This window comes from Dryas octopetala, chromosome 8 (genome assembly GCF_963921425.1).
Source record: "Dryas octopetala chromosome 8, drDryOcto1.1, whole genome shotgun sequence".
Classification (NCBI taxonomy): Eukaryota; Viridiplantae; Streptophyta; class Magnoliopsida; order Rosales; family Rosaceae; genus Dryas; species Dryas octopetala.
In genome coordinates, this window is record NC_141373.1 from 11,870,052 (window position 1) to 11,892,378 (window position 22,327).

The window sequence follows — 22,327 nt, forward strand, 5'->3', positions numbered from 1 at the left end:
AGCATTAGAAGTATGCAAAGTAGTAGAGCCAATGTGAGAAATGGACAAACCTTGACCATCTCCAATAACAATCTGGTCAGGACCATCATATTCAGAATGAACATTGAGATTAGAGCAGTCTGAAGTGACATGACTAGAAGCTCCAGTGTCAGCTAGCCAATAAGCAGGTCTGGGTCCTCGAGGAGCAGCCATTGCAACCATAGCTTGAAGCTTATCAGTAGGAACTCGGCCATGAAATGCCTTATTCATCCTATTGTAACAATCAATAGCAGGATGACCAACTTTACCACATATCTGACACTTAGTTTGGCTGAGAGGAAGAGTGGAGGAGCCAGCAGAAAATGTAGAAGATGCAGAAGGAGACCTGATCTGAACAGCAGAGGGAGAACTAAATGGAGGCTTGAAAGTGTTGAAACCACCTCCACCTCGATTACCACCATTGTAGTTGTTGTAGTGCATCTTGCCTTTGCCTTTACCCTGATACTTAGGCTTGAAATTGTTGGAAGAACCACCAGTGAAATGAGGAGCAGCAAATGCTTGAACTGGAGTGTCCAGTAAGCCTTTAGTCTGCCGCTTCCTTGTAAGAGCAAGTTCCTCACTGAGAAGAAGACCATGAACTTCATCAAGAGTAACTGGAGTAGCCCTGACCCTCAAGGATGTACCAAAACCATCATAATCTTCAGTCAAGCCATTCAGAATATGAACAACCATTGTGGTATCATCAATAGGTGCGCCGGCAGCAGCAAGACTATCAGAAATTTCCTTAATTTCTTGTAGATAGTCATGCATAGACCTGGAACTCTGAGAAACACCTTGAAGACGAGTTTGAAGTTGAATCACATGAGATTGAGAGAGAGTAGAGAACCACTTTTCAAGGTTAATCCAAAGATCCCTTGCAGATTTGGCACCAACAACATAAGGAAGGACACTTTCAGAGAGAGAAGACTGAATCCAGATTTTAAGAGTTTTATCTCTGTGATTCCACGAAATGAACTCAGGATTGGGGCTAGGAGGGTCAGTAGGAAGCATACCAGCAATGAAACGTGGAGGAATCGAAACCGTACGATCAATAATATTCACCATGTCATAGTGTTCCAGAACAGGAATGAAGAGCTCCTTCCAAAGCATATAGTTGTCTTTGGTGAGCTTGACTGGAATCATGTTGCCAATACTCTGAACATTCTGAAAGTTCAGAGGTGAGGCTGAAGAAGACGAGGGGAGAGAAGAATCACCATCGCTTTGAGCACGAAGCAGATTGGTGAGACCAGAGAGCAAGGTTGTAAGGAGCTGAGTAGGATCATCGTGTGCCATCGAAAAGAGAAGATCGCGACACCAAATCAAGAACACAGATCTAAACAAGAAATTTTCTCGAGAAAATTGAAGAAATTTTTCGAGAAAATGGCCAAGAACGGATCGAGCAGAGCTGTGAAGCACAAAGCTCTGATACCAAGAAGATAAATGAGAACTGAGAAGAGAAACTCAGAGAGAATTGAGAGGGAATCCAAGGAAAAATGAACAAAATGATTGAAATAACTTTAGAATAGAGATTACAGAGTTTATATATTACAGTAAAAGCCTAACAGCTAAGCAATAGCTAAACAAGATTAGTAACCGACTAAGAACTAACACTAACAACTAATAACTAACTCAGTCAATCACTGAATGACACCTGTCATAATTGGTTAGCAGCTGTTATAAACCTTGATTTGCTGCTTTCCTATGTTCAGGCTTACTGTGAGCCTCTTGTGATATTGATTGGAGGTTATTAGCCACCACCACCACCTCTGCCACCATCACTGTCGTCATCGCCAATGCCAACCACCGTCGCCGCCGTCACTGCCACTGCCACCACCACCACCACCACCACCTCTGCCACCACCATCACCATCACCATTACCACCACCCCAATTTTCACTACCACCGTTTATCTCACCTCCCGTGGATCATCACCCCTACCAACATCGTCAACTCACCACAAACATCATCCTTATTATTGCCACCTCATCACCATCACTCATTTATAATTAATGGCATTAAAAAATAAAACTACTATAAATTCTGTATTTTGAATTCTATTATTTTTATATGTTAGCAAAACAAGAGAATTCACGTATCCTAAAAATTTAAATCACATGATTTTAAATTTCATCATTTGTGAATTATTTAATATTGTCAAACTACTTCATCCAAATGCACCATTATGGATTTGGCACGAATCCAATTTTTGCAGGAGATGTAATGGATAATGCCCACAATAAATAGATGGATTTGGCATGAATCCATATATTCTTAACCAACTAAAGACCACCACAAGATAGTACAATAACCTAAGAACCAGGTCATCAATCAATGGATCAGTGCTCGTTGTTGTTGAGGGTATGAGCTAGGTGACTCATAAAATGAGGTCATTTATCCTTCATATACATTATTTAATTAAGTGTAACATAGTATATAGTATATAAGTATATAATGAATCTATAAAATTTAGGAATCTTCAACATTTCAGAGACTAAGGCGGTTGGCTATTTTGCCTCCTCTCAATGTCACCCCAACTAAGAGAGTCCCAAGAGGATCAAAGAATGTATACATTGTGTAATGTAAATGTGTGATCTAGAAATTGAAGGAACAATTTGTACACAAAATATTAAACTTTGAAAGGTATGTGAAGCCTCCAAATATTCCCCAAGGTTAACTATGCAGCAATGCAATGTCTATCTGAGTACACCCAGTTTACCAAAGGATTTGAAGTCCCAAGTGTGGATGTAACCAAATTAATTCAATGTTATGTCTGTCTCGCACTCTCGCTCATATTGCATGGGTTAAGTTAAAAGAAGCTGGTATGTTTGTCCCACATCGACTAGAAGAGAAAAGCGGGGTGACGAAACGTCTTATATATTAGAGCAGCAGACAGCCTTTTAAACTCACGGAGCCACGCGGTGAGCACAAAGCGAACTATTCTTTCGCCTTTTACTAAAGAATACCGTGTGCACGCCGCAAATAGTGGCATACGCTTATTTTTGAAGGACACTCTTCCTTGGGAGGAGAGTCCAAACAAGTCTAGTTATAAAAGCTTGGCTGCTTGTATTCTTTAACTTGTTTGTTATCTGCTTTCTTGCCATTTTCTCATCTACCAAACAGAGAATATGTGAAGAGTTCAGGTCTTTTCATTCCTCCAATGAACCATGACGATTGAAGGTTTAGGATAAGAAATTGAGTAATTAATTTCATTTATTGTGCAACAAACTGAAAGGCACCAATAAAAGTTGAGAACCAGCTGAGAATCTCAAGGTCTGGCATAAAAAAATTTGAAAGGGGAAATCCCCAGAACAAGCCCATCCTATGATTTATCAGACAAAAAGGGGTTCCTCCTTATGATGAGAGAGCCTTTTGAACCTCAGCAGTCACCTCTTTTGGGGGTTCTCTGCATGTAGTTGCACAAGTACACCCTTTTTGGCATAATAATCAATTACCTGCAAGGACATTTGGGCAGAGAGATGGGATCATGGGACATTGCTTAAAAAGCATATTTTACCGCAAATTCTTTACCAAAATATATAGAGTTGAAAAATACAATGAGTTAAAACAAAATATGCCTACTGGTTCAGTTTGCCTATGAAATGCCTGCAGCCTTGATTTTAGAACTTCAGCAGTATCATCTTTTCGTTGAATCAAAGGCTCACCAGCGACCTTCAGTACAATAGCAGTAAAAATTCATGATTAATTATGGAATTTAATCATTTATGGTTGCAGCATAATTCCTAAGTTCAAATATATAGTCAACGGTATAATGACAGTAAAAATATTGACCTTAAAAATATGGGTCTATATGGTTTAAGGCTGACTGATTAGATGAAGGGCAGTTTGGTCTTTTGCAGTTTGGTCTTATATTTGCAAATATTTAAGAAGATATTATTTCTTTGTATCTCTCTAAAATAAAACCGAAATTAAATTTTCATGCCACTTGGTTTAATTAGTTATTTTCCTAAACATGTCCTCGTGGCGACCCATCCTTAAGACATTTTCTTTCCCGAATAATGAGGGTGCGAGAGAGGGCCCAGCACAGTTGATTAATTGACACCAACTGTGATCTACAGACTACAGTTATTTTCATTATTCAATTCTTTCCAAGCCCAGATCTCTGTGGCAATCATCTTAGTGGCATTAATGTTTAATACTGTGCTGCAACACCGACCACGTGGAAAATTGTCTTCCACATTTGCACTCTATTAGCCGAAAAATTATTATAAATGTAACGACATGTTTATATTTGTAGGATATAAATTTATAATATTATTAACGTTCACTCATATTATAGTATTTGGATTACTTATATTATGTATTGGTATAACAGTTATACATAATTATTACTCTTCTCAGATATTTGGAACACATTAGTTTTGAACAAATCTTTGCTTCAAGTGGAAATTTATGATGATTAATGTTCCATAACATACAACATTTTTTAATCATAAACCCAAACTTCTAATCTATTTATTTTAAGCCACAATTCAAGAAAAATCAAGTATTGAGCATTCAATACTATTTAAACTCAAACCTATCCAAATAAGGTATTCAAGCATATCCAAGTTTTATTTTAATTTTGTTTGAATTCTTTTGAAAGTTTATGATTTATGGTATATTTTTTAAAATTTAGGGCTAAAGCCCTAAAACTCTAAATATGAAATCATAAAACCTAAACTCTAAATGCTTAAACGTTAAAACAATAATATATCATTCAACAAAATATATTCTATACGAAATTATAAAGTATAACTCTACAAAAGTTATATACTGCATCAGAACAAAATAAAGTGTAACTCTGTGAGGGTTACATACGATGTCATAAAAAAAAAAAGAGTTTACTTTTAAACCACTTCTTGTGGCTTAAAAATAAATAGATCTTTTATATAGTTTTACGAGTGAAACTTACAATTTTTTTGTAGCTTTTTGCTATTTTACTTTAAAAAGAATTACATAGAATCAAACCCATAAGGCCATAACCTCAACCTATTTTAAACAACCATTTTTCTATCACGTTACTAGCTAGATATATTGCTAATCACATTTTCTAAATGTCTATAGTGTGACCTACTATTATAAAAAGACCTCATATAAATTCTATTATTGTAAAGGATCGATGTAATGAATAATGAAATCAGAAAATGTGATACACATATTGTTTAATATTTACTGCCGGCTAATCAACGAGGCTATTGACCGTCCCTTAACTGATCATTTTATTTCTTTTGTTTTCTATTTCTACTTGATTTTTTAATAAATTTTTTAAAAAAAAAAGGATAAATAAATGAAGTACATATGCACTCTGGTATCACTCGGGGTATTTCAGTTTTAGCTTCTTTCCCTTTCTGACCAAATAAAAAAAAAAAAGGCTTCTTCCCCTTACTAGACCAATTTCATTTCAGCAGTGACATGCAGAAATCACTCCCATAATAAACAATCAGATTTCTGTGGCATTGATGTTCAGCTAAGCTTTTGAAACAAATTGCTACAGAAAACAAGTCTCCCAATTCCTGTTGAAATTGAAAAGAAACCCCAAATGATGAAAGAAAACCTTTAATTGGAAGAACACAAAATCAAATGTAGATGTATATCTCTTTCCTTCAATGGTCTTTGTTATTTCAGGAAATGGAATTCCTCCACCTCCTAGGTGTCTTTCTAGTCTGCTCTGCAGCAGTTGGGTGGTGATCATGATGAGGCCCAATGTGCTGGTTTTGATCTATAGCTGTATTCTTAGTGAGTTTGCTTAGTTTCTTCCACCCACTGCTCCATGCTGATGTATGTTTCTGCTTTGACATCTTATCAAACTGTCTCTGCAAGATTTCCATGTCATTCTGGAGCTCAAGGTACTTGGCTTTCACACTCTCCAGCTCAAACTTCACTGTGTTGATGTCTTTTTTGGCTGCTGCCCATCCTTCTTGGAATGATTGCGGGGTCCCTTCAAGTAGTGTTTTCCGATTCGAAACAATTGGCTGATAGTGAGAGTCTGCAGCTTCTTTGAGGGAGTTGTTGGCTAATGCATTGCTTATTTTCACTTGTTCAGAGAAAAGGACTTGCACCACCACTCTTAATGGGAGCCTTTCATTTTGGGCGGCATGCATGCAGGCATCAATGGATAGCTTTTGGCAATCCATCACTCGGCAAAGCCTCTTCCTTTCGTGCTCAGAGAGTGTTGGATGGGCCTGATAATTTGATAAAGATATGGAAACTCTTAATCTCAAGAAAATAATCAGCATAAATACCATGTTGATTTATAAAAAGAAAGAAAACTTAATTTCTCAAGAATGGTTCATCAAATGTATAAACAAGAGGCAAATGACATTGTTTAATTGTCTTGTCAAGTCATGTTCAGAAAAGCCAGCCTGCTATACATAGTGGTAGATCTCATATCAGCATTTGGTCACTAACAAAGACATCATCACTAGCAATAGATGGTTCATATTTTCAAATCAGTAATGCTCTCCCATTATTCTAATATTTGAGCTAGATTGATATTGTTCTGATTTCTATACTTTTTATGTTAATGTTAAACATTCTGTTGTATTATTGAATCCTTGATGGGCAGATTTGCATACAAGATAATAACAAGCACACATTCATGTCAAAAAGCTCAAGTAAGATTGCATTCCTCTGCAGTAAATTAAGCATCCAGATTCATAATCCTTCTAAGTTTTCTGCTTAAATTAATCAAGCATGCAACCTTTCAACAATCAATACCTATAATATAAAGTTTTCCACGCAGTTTACTGCATAGGAGCTATGCTTGTATGTAAAATTCTTGTGAGTGACATTTCTCAATGTTGCACAATCCATATCATTTTTACTTTTTACTTTCAAAGGGTGATCCAAGCATGTATGCATGAAAAAGGTATATTCTGTAAGACCATAAGATGGAATGAACAATTCTATGGCACACTAACTTTGGAAGAAGGAAATAATACCTTAAGATAGGAATCGATTGCTCGATAAAGTCCATCATCACAGATCCGTGCAGATTCAGGCAATGCTTCTGCCAGTACCTGAAACTTTGTTAGGGAGAGGCTTCTATCTCTGGACACCTCTGTAAGATAACTATCAACAAGCCTGGCTACCCTCATCTTAGCATTTGGGCCTGCACCCCTTTGACTTCCTTCATAGTGTTTGTCAGTAAAAGTTTGTTGGCTTGGACTCGAAATGTCTGTCTGTTCTTGAACCAGAAAATGCTCCAGAAGCCTCTGAACAAGATCCACATCATACATAGTTTCACTTTTATTGTAAGAAGGAATGAGAAGATCGGCCAACGAAGCCTGTTCGAACTGCATTCCCACCCGTTTTTCCAACTCAGTAACCAAAGCTGGAGCTACTTTCAACATGTTTGCCATTCTCAAAAGCCGAAGAAGGAAGCTGCACGAGACACTATCCTTCTGTGGTGGAATTATGCTAATGAGGCTCTCTATGATCATCCGTTGATCTTTGGCCTGAACGGTTGAAGGCTCATCTTTATTTGCAGCCACGATCATATGAAGTCCACCCTTCCAACTGCTGCCAATAATACTAGTATTACCATTGCTGCTACTGCTTCCTTCATCTGCAGCCCCTGAGCAATCATTTATCAAACCCGGAAGCCATTTAGATGCATAATGCATTATTGCAGCTCCAATCAGTTCAAATCTCATCCCCTTTACCTTAATTGCAGTAATGACCCTGACAAAGTGATCAATCCTAAGAATTGAAACATCTTCAAACCACCAATCAGGAGGGACCTGCTGGTTTCTACTTGGACTTGAGTCCTTCGCGTCATTCCAGCTTGGGCTTGAAACTTTTGGTGGCCTTCCAGTGTATGCCCATCTTATACCTTTTGGATTGGCACAAGCCTTCCAAGCAATAGACTCACTGCATCTTCGGACAATTTGAAGGTTTTCTGCCCATGGTGACAGCTTCTCACAGTTTTTCAAAACCACTATGGAGTCTCTCCATGAGGATAAAACCACATAGCTGAGAAACGCTTCGGTTTTGAAGATAAGATTGCCTTCTTCCAAGTCCTCTGTCATTTCAAGGAACTCGGCAGCACATCTCAGGCCTGAAATATTTGCTGCTGTCAAATCAACAGCAATTCCATAGCAGAATTTTGCAGCTAGCTCGAAGGCCTCCGGTCCACCCGGAAGGTCATCCAACACCATCTTACTTATGTCCGGGTCGCGTAATTCATACATGATTCTGTTGATCTTCCCACTCCTTGAAAGCAGGGGATACTTCCACAACAAAATGAAAGAAAACCAAAAATTTCATTCTTTTTAGTAATCAAATTCTTAGTGGTGTAAAATTTTAAACATTTGGGCAGAAAATTAGCTACCTTGTGTAAGTGAAAATTGACATCCCCAACTTGAACTAGCAGGTCACTTGGGATATCAGTTGCAACATACCTATATTTAAATCAAACCCACCAAATATTTTAATCAAGCTTGCATGTTCAATAATCAGCTACCTTTATTATAAACAAGATTACCCACAAGCAAGAACAAAGTAAAATCTCATTATACTTAGACTTCAACTACATAATTAACACTATATATATTTGTTCATACATACCATGAGTTGCCTTTCAGCTCAAACCCATCAGTCTTAACTCTCTGCTTGCTCAAACTCAGAACTCCATTCCCATAATCTCTGCCTCCAACAGACTCAGTCTCTGAATCCCACATGGTACAGAACAAAATCCGGGAAAATTGAAGGTGGGTTTCTCAGGAAAGTGGCTACAAACAAGAGCAGGCACAGAGAGAGATATGTAAGCTGCAGATAGAAGGAAGCACAAGGCACTAAGGCAGTGAACTGGGATATATGTGAAACTAAAAAGGAAGAGTAGTACCTCACATGGGATGGTTGGAATTATCTCCAATTGTCGGCTTCTAAACAGGTTTCCGAGAGCTCTTACAGGCTGTGTCGTAATGGGCATAGTATGTACTGTTTTGGATCACTCGGAGAGCCTCCTTTCTAATTTTGCTTTTTCAGTTTTGCTTCTCCCTATAACATAGAAAGACATGAGATTCAGCTTAATATTCCTTTCTCTGTTTTTGTGTGTGAGAGGACACAAAATCGTATATAGCTTAATTAATTTTCTTTCGTAAATGATTCAATGGTTAATTTTTTGCAATAATGCAATAGGAAAATGAAGTTTTTGGGAAATTAAATTATAAAATCATTCGTAAAAATCAAATAGTCCCATGAAGTCATGGGTAACATTCTCCTGTTTGACAAATAAAGAATGAAAGAACCTGAAGAGAATGTTTACCATTTAGGGACATATGATGGTTTGTCCTCCATTCTCTTTGCATTTACATATTAATATCTGAATACAAAGATAGTATTGAAATTGGAAAATACAAAGAATCCTAACTTTTTTTTTTTTGAATATTTGTTACCCATTTTAAGTGTCATTATTTTACTTGATAGGATTTTTTTTTTTTTTAAATTTTTTTTTTTAATGTTTAATGTATGAATGTCATGTAAATTAAAAAAAAAAAATTAGAATCTCTAACATTATTAAATTTTTTTTTTTAGATAAGATGAGAATTTTATTTAATGATGGTAATCACTAATCCAATCCACATACAAAGTTGGCCCAAGCCAAGAAGCCCCGGAGTCCGCATCCATCCATACATAGCAACCATGGTTAGACAAAGCAAAACGTGCTAAAGAATGAGCAACAACATTGGAGTCTCTTGACTCTTCGTTGGAATTGACATAGTGCATTGTCAAACCCGGCCAAGAGATCTTTGAGGTCTTCAATTATCCCTCCATCTGCTGCAAAGGAAGGTTGTGGGTTGTTGACTCACTGCACAACATTAGAAGAGTCCATTTCTAAAATGACATTGTTTAACTGCATATCTTGAGCAAGTTGCAAACCAAAAATCTCAGCCATTATCTCTGCCTCATCCACCGAAAATAGACATGGTTGCTGCCACTACAAGCTGTCTTTTATCACTGCACCCTAGACCTCTGCCTCTAGTTTTTGAGTTCACACCCTCATTAGTATTTATCTTAGGAGAAGGATCCATGAAATTCTATTTTTGACACAAGCTTTCCACAAAATAAGAATAAATATTTGTGATAATGGGCATCCCTGCCTGAGTCCACACTTAGGGACAATGTGCCCCAGAGGTGATCCTCTCCACAAAATTGAAAAGGAAACCGTAGTTATACAATCCATCACCTTACTCACCCACTTTGCATGAAAGTCCAACCTTAACATCATTGCTTCTAGAAAATTCCCTTCGACCCGATCATAAGCTTTTTCCATATCAAGCTTGATGGCCATCCCTCCACCTATATTCTCTTCCTTCTCCATTGCTCTCCCACCTCGTCTCCTTCTCCCTATCCTTTTCTATTTATGATTATTTTCGATGACTTTGGTAGCAATTTGGGTAGTAGGTTTTTAGAGATTTGGAATCGGAGGAGACCATATTTGAATTGGGAGTGATTATATTGACCATGTAAATGAATTAATATGATAAAACTTTTACAAAAGACGGAACTTAATTTTTGTGTATAGGCGTTACACAACTCAATTTTTTACTATTCTTTGAAAAAATCTATAAATCCTACCGCTATTTTAGAAAAAGTAAATTTTTGCTAGTTTTGATAAAAGCTATTATATGAAAAATCAAAATAAAAAGAGGTAATTGAAGGAATCTAGGCATCCATGCATTCCAAAATCAATTGGCAATGAGAAGAGTAGTCCAAACTCTTATAAGCCACTAGCAAGGGCCTCACATTTTCAATGTGAAATTTCTCTCAACACGCCCCCACACGTGGGGCGTCATTTAAACCTAACACGTAGACAATTTAATTGGGTGACGTAGGAGCACGTGTGACCATTAGGCGCATCACGTGGATAGCATTCTCTGATACCATGAAGAAATCTAAGCATTTATCCCAAAACCAATTGGCAATTGGAGGAGTAGTCCAAACCCTTATAAGTCACTAGCAAGACCCTCACATTTTCAATGTGAGATTTCTCTTAAACATGCCTTCAATATAAGATACAATTTGCAATCAAACCTGCAGGTTTCTACATTATATTTTGTCATTTAAATTTAATGAGATACTAAAAGTTTTAGCATAGGTAATAATCAGATAATTGAATCTCGACTGAGTTTGTTCAAGTCATTCACTTTCCTTTCCTCGATCTCCAGGTTTCTTATAAACAAACAAGGTATAACTTTTAAAGAGATTTATCTTTTTAAGATAATAAAATACGATAAATAAATATCATATTATTAGACACATTCTGTAATGCGGTTTTATGATTTGGACTTGAGCTCTTAAGTCATCTTAAAAACCACCTCGCAATCAATCAAAACTTATGTAATTATTTAATAATTATAAATAAATGGTATTATTTATTTCAAATAATTATTCAAATGATCATGATGGTAATTAAGTTCAACAATTTTTTATTTGATCTTTTTATATGAATTATCCATAAAGAATGACCTCAAAAAATAAGATGTTTAAATCATTAGACCACACTATAGGCTGATGGACCCAACAATGTCTTAGTGTCTTTTCTTAAAAGAAGGAATCCCTCTTTATAAGAGGACTCAATGTAATAGCTTAAAAATAATTTGGTATAGTAACTTAATTTATTAACGGCGTAGATTTATATTAAAGAAATGCATGGTATGTACTAACATATAGTAGTATCATATAATTATTAGGTTAAAATCGCTTACACTAAGTTAGAGAGGATAATATATAGAAGGGATGGAGAAGGGGCGGAGGAATGGAAAGTGGCAGAATCATATGCGATATCTCTTGTTCAGTAGAAAAAAATGATTAGAGGGAATGAGAAAATAGAAGGTGATCCATGCATCCACCCATGACCCCATTTTTAATATTTCTTTTGGCCATTTGGTGCATAACAAGCAACACGAGGAAAAAAAATTAGGAATCTAGGAATAATTTATAGCTTAAGGTCGCACAAATTCTAATGAAAAAAAGGCTTTTTAATTATCACAAACGATCCCTAAACTTTTACCTAAATTTTAATTTAGTCTTTAAAGTGCATTTACACTTAATGTGGTCCTCCATCTCTACTACAACACTTTAATATTGTCCTTCCGTTATATTTCATCCGAATTTTCGTCAAAACTTGTCATATGCAAGGGACAAAATGGTCTTCACATTTTCCATAACCACCCAAAAAGACCTTATAAATTTTTTTTCACTCTTTAATTCCAAGTTTACCTTTAAAAAATACTAAAAAAATTAAAAATAAAATTATTAAAAAAGACAAAAGAAAAAAAAAATCATCCCCAACCGGGGAGAGAGTGTTAAGACATTTTTACCCTTAAAAAAAAAGTTTTGTACACCACATGTGACTATATTTTATGGCAATTTAAATAGATTTGAATGAAAGGGCAACATTGATATGTGATGATAAATACAGAGGACTATATTGAGTGAAAATATATTTTAAGGACCAAATTGATATTTTAATAAAAATTAAAAGACTATTCGTAATAAAAAAGCTTAAAAAAATTTATGTAGAAAAGAAATGACACAAGAAATTTAACGCAAGTCCGACTTTGTCAATAGGAGATGACGATGATCTACTAAATAGAAAGAAGGATATTACAAATTGAAGAACAAATAAGTTAATCACTCTTGAGTAATGTCTCACTCCTCTCAACCATTCTTACAATGAAGAACCCCAATTACACCCAAAAACTCACAATCGCTAAGAGTGCGTTTGGTAATGTTTTACAAAACGGGTTTTCATTTTACAAATTCAAAAATGATAAAAATGCGTTTGGTTGTCGTTTTGAGAAAACCGTTTTTGAAACACACAAAATAAAATTTCTAATTTACAGTGTAAATTTAGAAAACGACTAAATGATGTTTTCAGTGAATTTAGAAAATATAGAAAACACGGATACAAATAAAAAAAAATTTACAATTGAAAAAAGAAAAAGAAAAAACATGTGATCTGCACCTCCTCCCCACATAGTCAGACCCACCTCCGGCAGCAGCCCTACCCCCCGCCACTGCCCACCTCACCCATCTCTCTTCATCTCTCCTATATTCCTCTATTTCTCTCTCTACCCATCTCTCAAAATATATACTTTGCAATCCCTCTATAGTTTCCAATTCTCGCTTTAATAAACGAATCAAGACTCCCCGTAACATCCATGACAGGAAGCTCACGAGCTTTAACAACCCTTACATAGAGAAAATACATTCGTTCAACTAGATCATAGGTGTTTGCAGTCTTGTGTCCATTAATAATACGGTCACCAACAATTCTTCCACCTCCAAGGTAGCCGCGCCGGCCGAAGTGGGTTGGGTTTTATGAAACTTCTCTATTTTTTAATTATATATTTTATGAAATTGATTAATAATAATTTTTAAATAATATCTTTTGTAAATATAATTATTTGGTTGTAATAATTAGTTAATATCAAATGCGTTTTCATTATTTTTGTTGTATATAATTGTTTTTCAATTACGCTACCAGACGCCTTCTCATATTTTGAGAATGTAAAATTTAATTTGTCATTTTCATTTTACAATACAGTTTTTAAAAAATTGTTCTATAAAACCTTACCAGACAGGCCCTGACTATCTGCATGGGTGAAAAATAAATAGGAAAAAAACCGAGTTATGGTAGAGTTTGACTTTCCCTTTTTTTTTTTTTTTTTTGAGAAAGAGTTTGACTTTTCCTTAGAAGTTTGAATAAGTTTATAACAAAATAAACCGTACCCCAAATTCGAAAATTAAAATTAAAAAATTAAGTGATGAGCAGGTGTCGAGATATTGGGAAAGAGTAATTTTTCAATTGCTAATTAATTAGATAATTTTTAATGTGTAACCGATACACTGTCATATAGTGTAATCGATATATCGTCACGTGGTGTACTCAATCCAACGTGTAAAAGTATTGTTAGACGATATGTTTATCTCTCCTAAGGTATAATATTCACTCATATTATGACACGTTAAATTAATTACAGCAACATGACAATTTCTTATTCACACAAAAAAATCTCTCAATCAATTGACCCCTCCATCCGTAACATCTAGAATTTACATCCAGATAAAAGAATTTATACATTATATATATCATATTATTCCAGCCTACCACATTTTGAACTTTGGACCACTAAATATGAAGTCTGGTAGGAATAAAATGCATTTACTACTGCATCTGTAATAACTGAGTGGGCACACATTCGGACAAAATGTGTGCCAACCTTTAAATTATTAAATCGAACAAATCAAGTGCACATGCTTCTCCATTCCATAAAGTTTGGTGTGTGGGGTCCCGTTGTATTTACTATTTATGGCGTCAACTTTCTAGTGACTTGTTCAACGGCGAAACACAGAGACAAATTTGTTTTCTAGTGAATAACTGATAATTTCTTTTTTTTTTTTTTTTTATTCGACAATCTTTAAAACTTTTAGAGAGTAACATATGAAATTAACAATTTGTGCTACTTTATCTATTTTTCACATGTACATATAACAAAAAAACATAATACATTTGTATAAATATCATTTTCGTATGAATAGGATTGAAACTATTAAACAATTTTAACTAGGTTATACTGAAACTATTCAACAATTTCATAAAAATAAAAAGCTCCAAGTGCTGGACGAGCTTTATTTAAGAGAGAATGGGGAGTGAATCAAAAGGCTTCCGTTTCCTAAGCGCCGACTTGAAACACATACGAGTCATTTTATTCTTGGGAACCATGTTTCAGGCTAAATAAAAAAAAAAAAAAACCTAAAGCTTAGGCAGTTCATATGAATTTATTTGGTATTAAGTTTGAAAGTAACTTTGATTTTCAATTTGACCCTTGAAACTTTATTCCTCCTACTTTACCCCTGAACTTTACAAAATATCATATTTCGTCAAGTCCGTTACAAGCTCTGTCAAATAAGCTGACGTGGCAGTTTTTGCCTCTTCCACATAAGCGTCACGTTGACTTTTTTGATGGACTCATAGACAGACTTAACAGAATATGGTATTTTGTAAAGTTTGGAAGGCAAAGTGGGAGAAATGAAGTTTCAGGAGGTAAATTAAAAATCGAAGTTACTTTCAGGGGGAAATTGACGCGAATAAGCCATTTTTTAAAAATACTCTCATTTACACACCAAAAAAAAAAACTAAAACTCAACCACCCCACCCCAACGCCGACTCCTGTCCCGGCGGGTGTCGGCCTCCCTTTCTCTCTCATTTCGTCTTTCTTTCCCTCTCTCTCCTCTCTCTCCTTTTCTCTGTCTGGTTCTCTCCTTTGTGAATCTCTCTCCGGTTGATTGCAGTGGCCGCCGACCTTGCCAGCCTCTGCAACCGACTAGAGAGAGACTCAAAAAGAGAGATAACCAAACACAAAAAGGGAGATAACCAAATAAAAGTTTAATCGATAAACAAAGATCCAAATTATATGTCATATCATCTCTACATTTTCATACAATGCAAATATCGAATGATATAAAGGATTTGAACGTGAATACACTAAAATTGAAAATTCAAGCTTTTTTTTCCGTAAATAATTAATTTGTCCACCTTAGTGACTCTCATGAAAAACTTACTCAACTAAAATGTTGGATGTTAGAAAGGTCCACCTAAGTTTTTAAAGATGATAAGCCGGCCCACGTTTTAATTTTAAGGGCGTGTTTTGTTGACTCTCTTTTTCTTTTTTATTGGACCATTGAAATTGTTCAACAATAACATGTAAAATTAGGGTGAATGTGATTCCAAATGATTATACTTTTATGTTATTTTATTCAATTTTCACATGTATATATAATCCAAAAATACAAAATATTTGTGTGAAATATAATTTTATACAATTTTTGTGTTAACAGTTTCAACTAGTTGTAATGAAATTGTTGATTAGTTTTATAAAAACAAAAACAAAAAAAAAAGTGTCGAGTGCTCACTTATTAAAACGTAGGCCAACTTCAAATGAGCTTATGCTTTTGGGCCGTTTTGTCATTGGGGGCCATGTTTGGCCTTAAAAAAAGGGGAAAATTTTAACTAAAGGACTACAATTATACCCAATATCTCTATTTAGGACATGATTTTCACTTTGTGTCAACTAAGGACTGAAACTTTCATTTTGTGTCAATTAAGGACTTTTTTTTAAAAAAAAAATTTTTATTTCAACTTTAATTCGACATTGGACCCATTAAACCTCCACCAAATTCAGCAAACTTATACTGAGTTTAAAGTTAAGGATATCATCTTTACAATCATATAAAAATCACTCAAATTGGACATCTACAATTCCAGATAATCGGCCCCAAAGTAGGGTACTCGAAACTATCAAATCGGATCTCTAAAAAATTAGACAGTTTCGGGTACCCGAGTTTAGGGCCGATTATCTAAAGTTGTAGAGGTCTGATTTTGATCATCTTTATATGGTTGTAAAGTGGACATACATATCTTTAAACCTAGTATAATTTTTCTAAATTTATTGGAGATTTAATAGGTTCAACGTCGGGCCAAAGTTGAGTTAAAAACTGAAAAAAAAAAACAAAAAAAAAAAAAAAACACAAAGTCCTTAATTGACACAAAATGAGAATTTCAGTTTTCAGTTGACACAAAGTATAATTTATGTCTTGAATACTTGAATAGAAACATGAAGTATAGTCCTTTAGCTAAACTTTTCCCTAAAAAAAAAAAAGCCATTTTTTACGGAAATTCAAGCTCTTATATCTTTAATACAAAGACCTTATACTTTGTTATTCTTTATTTTTATCAACAATTGTCTTTTATGAAATTTTAATTAATTAAAGACTTTCTCCCACTAGGCGTTATTCACTAGATTAAATGGCTATTGACATAATTTTTACTCTTATATATATATATTTATATATCCAATGCACTTTTTCTTTTCTTTTTTTCTATTGGAAGAGATCGGACTCTTTTAATCTAAGTATTTAATTTATTGCCACTTACTCTCACCATTTGGATTAGTCTGTCAGATACACATATATTTTGATATCGAATGTATACTCTCATAAACCTAGCAAAAAATAAAGGTCAATCTGTATAGTGCTCCCATATATATCCTAATACGAAAATGAAACTTGCCACACTTAGTGTTTAGTCGTCTATTAATTGACCACATAAAGAATTAGACATATATCGTATCATGATATATTTTAGTTGGATAATGTTATCCACTTTCTCCACTGATTTTTTTTATTTTATTATTCCCATTTTGTAGTATGTTTTTATGATCGAAACTGTTTCTTTTTTATATTACTTTCTGAAAATCATCTTTGTAAAAAATTAATAAAATTAAACATTGTTTGGTCAAATAATCGTTATCTAATAAACAAATGGTGAATCAACTACTACCAAAACCGTCCGTTTATTTTATCACAGTTACATAACCAATCGATTTTCGATTTGATTGATTTTTTATAGAAATGATCTTTATAGAATTATTTAAATAATAAACGGTTCCGATCATGAAAATATATTGTAGAATAAAAATAATAAAAAAAAGGTTGGTGAAAAAGGTAAATTGAAGATTGTGGATAGCATTCCCCATTTTAGTTTCAAGTCATATGCATTAGATGCTCATATAGTCATATGACTTTCTTTTTGTTGCTCTGTCAAATGGGAGTTGAAACTCTTGATCTTTTCTTTTTCGTCTTTGTATTTTTTCTTTCATTTGCCATACATAATTTTTTCAACCAATTAACTTATGGTTTAGTCATATTTTTCTCCATAGTATTAGAGATATCTTAAAATGGAACTCCCTCTCCTAATATAAAAGAAAAAAAAAAAAAACTTCATTTTTCTTTCCCTAGAAAAATGAGTGAAATTAGCGTTGAAACTTGAAACATTTTGTTGGTGCTTTAAACACCACGTAGAAGTGATCTTATGTTTCACTCTCATGACGTGAAACTTTTCGCTCCCTTGCATTGGTTTTCGGCTTGTTTCTTTTGGACCGTGTGGCCGTGGTGAGGCTGGTGACTTCACTTTCATCAGTCTCAAAATTTATGTTGACCATGTAGATTGGTCATCTCTAATTCCAAGTGAATTAAGTAATGGGACGTTCAAAGATATCAGAGATTCAGAAGGGCTCTCCATTTTTCTTCTTGAAGTTCGTTGCTTCTTTTTCTTTTTGAAGTTCATTAATTTCTTTTTTTTTTTTTTTTTTTTTTTTGAAGTCATAAACGGTTTTAACTTTTAGGATCTAGTTAATATTATAGCTCAACTTTTAGAGATTTTGGATTTGAAATTCTCACCCTCATTTGTCCCTTCACCTGTAGCTGTAGGATGACACTTAGACACTAAACATAAATAATGGTCTTTGTTTGATATAAATTATTAACTTATTTTTTAACTGGATGTCCAATTGTTTAAATTTGGACAATACTGTTTATCCCAACTCTTTTACCAATTATTTTTTTACAAACTTATGTGGCATATATGCTTTGATTTAGCTGTCACATCATAAAAAATACAGATATTGCATGCTAATTTACAGAATAATTAACCCGTATTTGCTTCCGTTAATTGGGACTCGTTCATCACATAAATCTTAGATTTTAACACTTAGATATCCGAGAGTTCAAATTAATATATATCTAACTCCAACAGTTATTGTACACCTTAAAATAAGTAACCATGTTGGTAATGAAATTAGTAGAAAAAAAAAGTTGGAGAGTGAAGTTGGTAACAAAAACAATTGGTAAAAATGTTAGACTACAGAGTATTATCCACATAATTAACAGGCAACCACAAATAATCTCTTTACAAATTCAAAATCTGACCACAATATCAAGAAAAGAAGTACCACAGATTAAATGTGGTAAATGAAATGGATCGACAGAAGCCAAGAGCCAACCATGTGAATACTGTGGATTTGTGGTGAAGTGATTTGGTTATTTAATCTTGTGAATGTGATGATTGTTTGAAAGCGAGGGGGTTTGAAATAGGTGGTTGGAGTTGTGCCGCGTTGGCTCCTCGGTGTGCCCCCACGTGCATGTCCCCCCTTGGCCCCTTCCTTGTTGGGGTTTCCCCGGACATGATGCGTTGAAACCTTAACCGGCGGCTGCAGATTGTCAATCGCTTATAGCTGCCTATCCATTACTATAATTATTTCCATGATTATCATTATCCACAACCATTCTTTCTAATAATGTAAAGGAGAGAGTCTTGGGTGGGGGCTGTAATGCCACTCACCTAATGAGACTGCCATTTATATTTTGACATCTGTCATTTTTTTAATTCAGCTGGACCCAAACTTCTCTGCCCTCTTCCACTTCCTTGCCTTTTCTCTCTGCAATTTTTTTTATCCAGCTGCCGTGAACTTCTCCGGCTTCCCGACAACAACCTCCCCTCTTTCTCCTCTCTCCCTTTTCCTATCTCTTTCTCTTTCTGCTCACTCACTCTTCGATCACTGTCAACGAGTTCCTCCTTTCATTGGCCCACGAGCATTGTCATGAACCCATAAAGAGGCGTGTAGCTCGAATTTATAATTTGAAGGCCAAAGTTTAAAAACTCAAAATGAGGGGGGCCACTATTAGCTTAATCACAAAATTTATGAATAATATAACATAATATGTGTCATATATTAGAGGAAGTTAGGAAAAAAGTGGAATGGCCACTTCAGGCCTAGCTGTGGCTCCCCCGCACATAAATCACCTCTTGTGATTAGAGTCACTAAATCTAATTATATAAAAAAAAACCACATTTTTTTATTAGATGTGTATTAACTTTTTAATAAAAGTGTGACTTACTTGTATTGGTGATCGGTAAGCCTCATTTCTATTAAAAATTGATACACATGTAATATCTAAAATATGATCTTTCACATTAGTCCACTAATAAAAAATTCAAAAAATAGTGTTTGCATTTATTATCTAGATTTACTTTGAATATTATTTATTCTTCACAAATTAAATACCTATATGTATATTGATATATTATTCAATAAACAAATATGGTAATATATTTAATTAGTATTGTCTAATAAATTTGGTGAATCTAACATTATTATTTATTGTAATTAGACTCATAAATTTATTCACCAGATTTGTTGATCAAATAATATTTTTAGATACATACTAATATCTTATTTGTTATAAATGAATTAACTTCAAATTAAGTGAACTCATAATTAAATTAATAAAACACTTTTGGTGATAATAAAAATTAGTGAGTGCACAACGGTTGTTTAGAAAATGATAGTACATTAGTCGTGATACTTATGTCAACACATTATTCGGTGATCAAATTTAATAAATAAATTTGATAAATATAGTATTATTATTTAGTAAGTTTGGTAAATTTAGCATTATTGTTCAGTAATATTAGACTCACAAATTTATTCACCATATTTGTTCGCAGATTTATGTATAAATATACATATGAACACTATCTATTCTTTGAAAATAAATGAATATCAAAAAAGATTTTTATTTAAATTAATAAAATTATGTCACATGATTTGTTGATAAATAAATTTGATGAGACGCGTTGGTCTCAGTGCATCACTGCATTTTAAGAAACCCAAAAGGAGATTGATATATCATATATGAGGTTGATTGGACAGTGCTGTGTTAGATTTAGTCAAGATTTGGTTGGTTTTATTTTTTGTTCGGTCGACTTGGCCCGCTGGTCTCATTTTCTAATGTCCTCTCTCTGTCTTAGATGCACATAATTGATATCACAGTTCTCACTTACATTCGTACATGCGGAAACATAGTTTTAAAGGATGCTATCATATATATCAAATCTATACTCTATATAATATCACTTACATAGTTACATACAAAAAGTTGTGCAGAGAATAAGGTACAAAATAATTAGGTTCAACCCAGAGTTTTTTTTTTTTTTTTTTTTTTATAAAAAAAGCGCAATATGATCAATTAAGTACCAAAAATAATAATAAACTTATATTATCAATTACCATAAAGAATAAATATTCAAATGATGCAGTAAGGTTTGAGTTATGCAGAATTTTATTTAACTGTAATGTTCATGAAAATTATAGAATATACCAGAACAAAAAATGTATTTGTAAATACAAATATACTCAACACATTAGTATTCTACAATTTATATTGAATTAAAAAAAAAAAGAAGCTTGCAGGGACCATGGCCCCTCTTAGTCCCTTCTAGGTTTTCACCTCTAGAATATAACCTACACGTACTCTTCAAACTCAAACTTATGCAGACTAAGCATTTTTTTCAGCCTCACCAGTCTACACAAGATAGGCCACAGTATTGGAGGCTTAGAGCAATGAAATGGCCGTGTGGGTTAAATTTAAAACAAAAATTAAAAAGAAAGTTAATTGTATAAGGAGTAACCCGATGCATATAGCGAACAATACACGACCCTACAATGAACTCCCCCTTGATGAATATCTGTGGGAATATTGGCCACTGGCTGCATAAAATCTGCCCTATAATTAGGGTCTGAATCAATAATTTAAAATGTAAGAGGCCATAAAAATTAGTAAGTTCAACATGACCAACAGTAACTTGTCTTCAAATTATTTAACATACAAGGGAGAACTTCTACAAGATAATCATTTATGTCATACATCTTATGATAAAAAATCTATACTATAATAGTAAGAGTTAATTACACTTACACCCTCTGAGATTTATCGTCTTTTCACATACACCCCCTGGAGTTTTAATAATTACACATACACCCCCTGAAGTTTCAAAACTGTTACATATAACCCTTATAGTGAGACGAAAAATGATGAGAAATTATGCAAAAAAACACGCTAATGGATAAAATGACCTAATAAGATTACTCAAGGTGTAAGGTCCAACCTCAATACAAATATTTTCTTTTTTATTTATTTATTTTTTTCTCTTGTAGGGCCGTATGTAATAGTTTTGAAATCTCAGGGGGTGTATGTGTAATTATTGAAACCCTAGGGGTGTATGTGAAAAGACGATAAACCTCAGGGGGTGTAAGTGTAATTAACTCGTAATAGTAAATAGATGGAGGCATAATCTAAACAATATCATTAAAAATTTTATATATATATATATTATAATTTAAGTGTATCGATTACTTCTTTAAAAAATACACCTCAAATTAAGAGTCAACTTACATAAAGGCTTCCACAGCACTTTTCAGCTCATCATCTTCCAAAATGTCTGTAGCACACACAAAAAACATCTGTAACCACTTTTAGCTGTTTTTTTTTTTTTTTTAAACAGTGAAATCCCACTTTTAGGGCTTTAGCTGTTGGCAGTCCACATTTGGCACTTGGGTTCTCTGTTGAAACAGTGAAATCCCACTTTCCATCTCACCAGCTCCCCACCATTGTCAGATTG

At 34.1% G+C, this 22,327-nt stretch overlaps 1 protein-coding gene and 1 non-coding gene across 2 annotated transcripts; one reads left to right on the top strand and one right to left on the bottom strand.

The window, feature by feature from the left end:
* Positions 1-2,927: 2,927 nt before the first annotated feature.
* On the top strand, positions 2,928-3,046 carry LOC147277252 (U5 spliceosomal RNA). Its single transcript, XR_015124119.1, has one exon. It is a non-coding gene; the product is annotated as a U5 spliceosomal RNA (small nuclear RNA).
* A 2,336-nt stretch (positions 3,047-5,382) lies between these two features.
* On the bottom strand, positions 5,383-9,051 carry NPH3 (Phototropic-responsive NPH3 family protein). Its single transcript, XM_086253857.1, has 5 exons — positions 8,864-9,051; positions 8,587-8,750; positions 8,351-8,420; positions 6,960-8,249; positions 5,383-6,200 (listed from the first exon to the last, which is right to left on the bottom strand). Exons 2-5 carry the CDS (start codon positions 8,697-8,699, stop codon positions 5,640-5,642), a joined length of 2,034 nt encoding a protein of 677 aa, XP_086109983.1. The 5' UTR covers positions 8,700-8,750; positions 8,864-9,051; the 3' UTR covers positions 5,383-5,639.
* Positions 9,052-22,327: the final 13,276 nt, after the last annotated feature.

Coding starts and splice junctions, on each gene's coding strand:
- NPH3 (XM_086253857.1), bottom strand. CDS start 8,699: ATGTGGGATTCAGAGACTGAGTCTGTTGGAGGCAGAGATTATGGGAAT. Junction 8,421..8,586: donor GAGCTGAAAGGCAACTCATG/GTATGTATGAAC, acceptor ATTTAAATATAG/GTATGTTGCAACTGATATCC. Junction 6,201..6,959: donor CAATCGATTCCTATCTTAAG/GTATTATTTCCT, acceptor TCAAATTATCAG/GCCCATCCAACACTCTCTGA.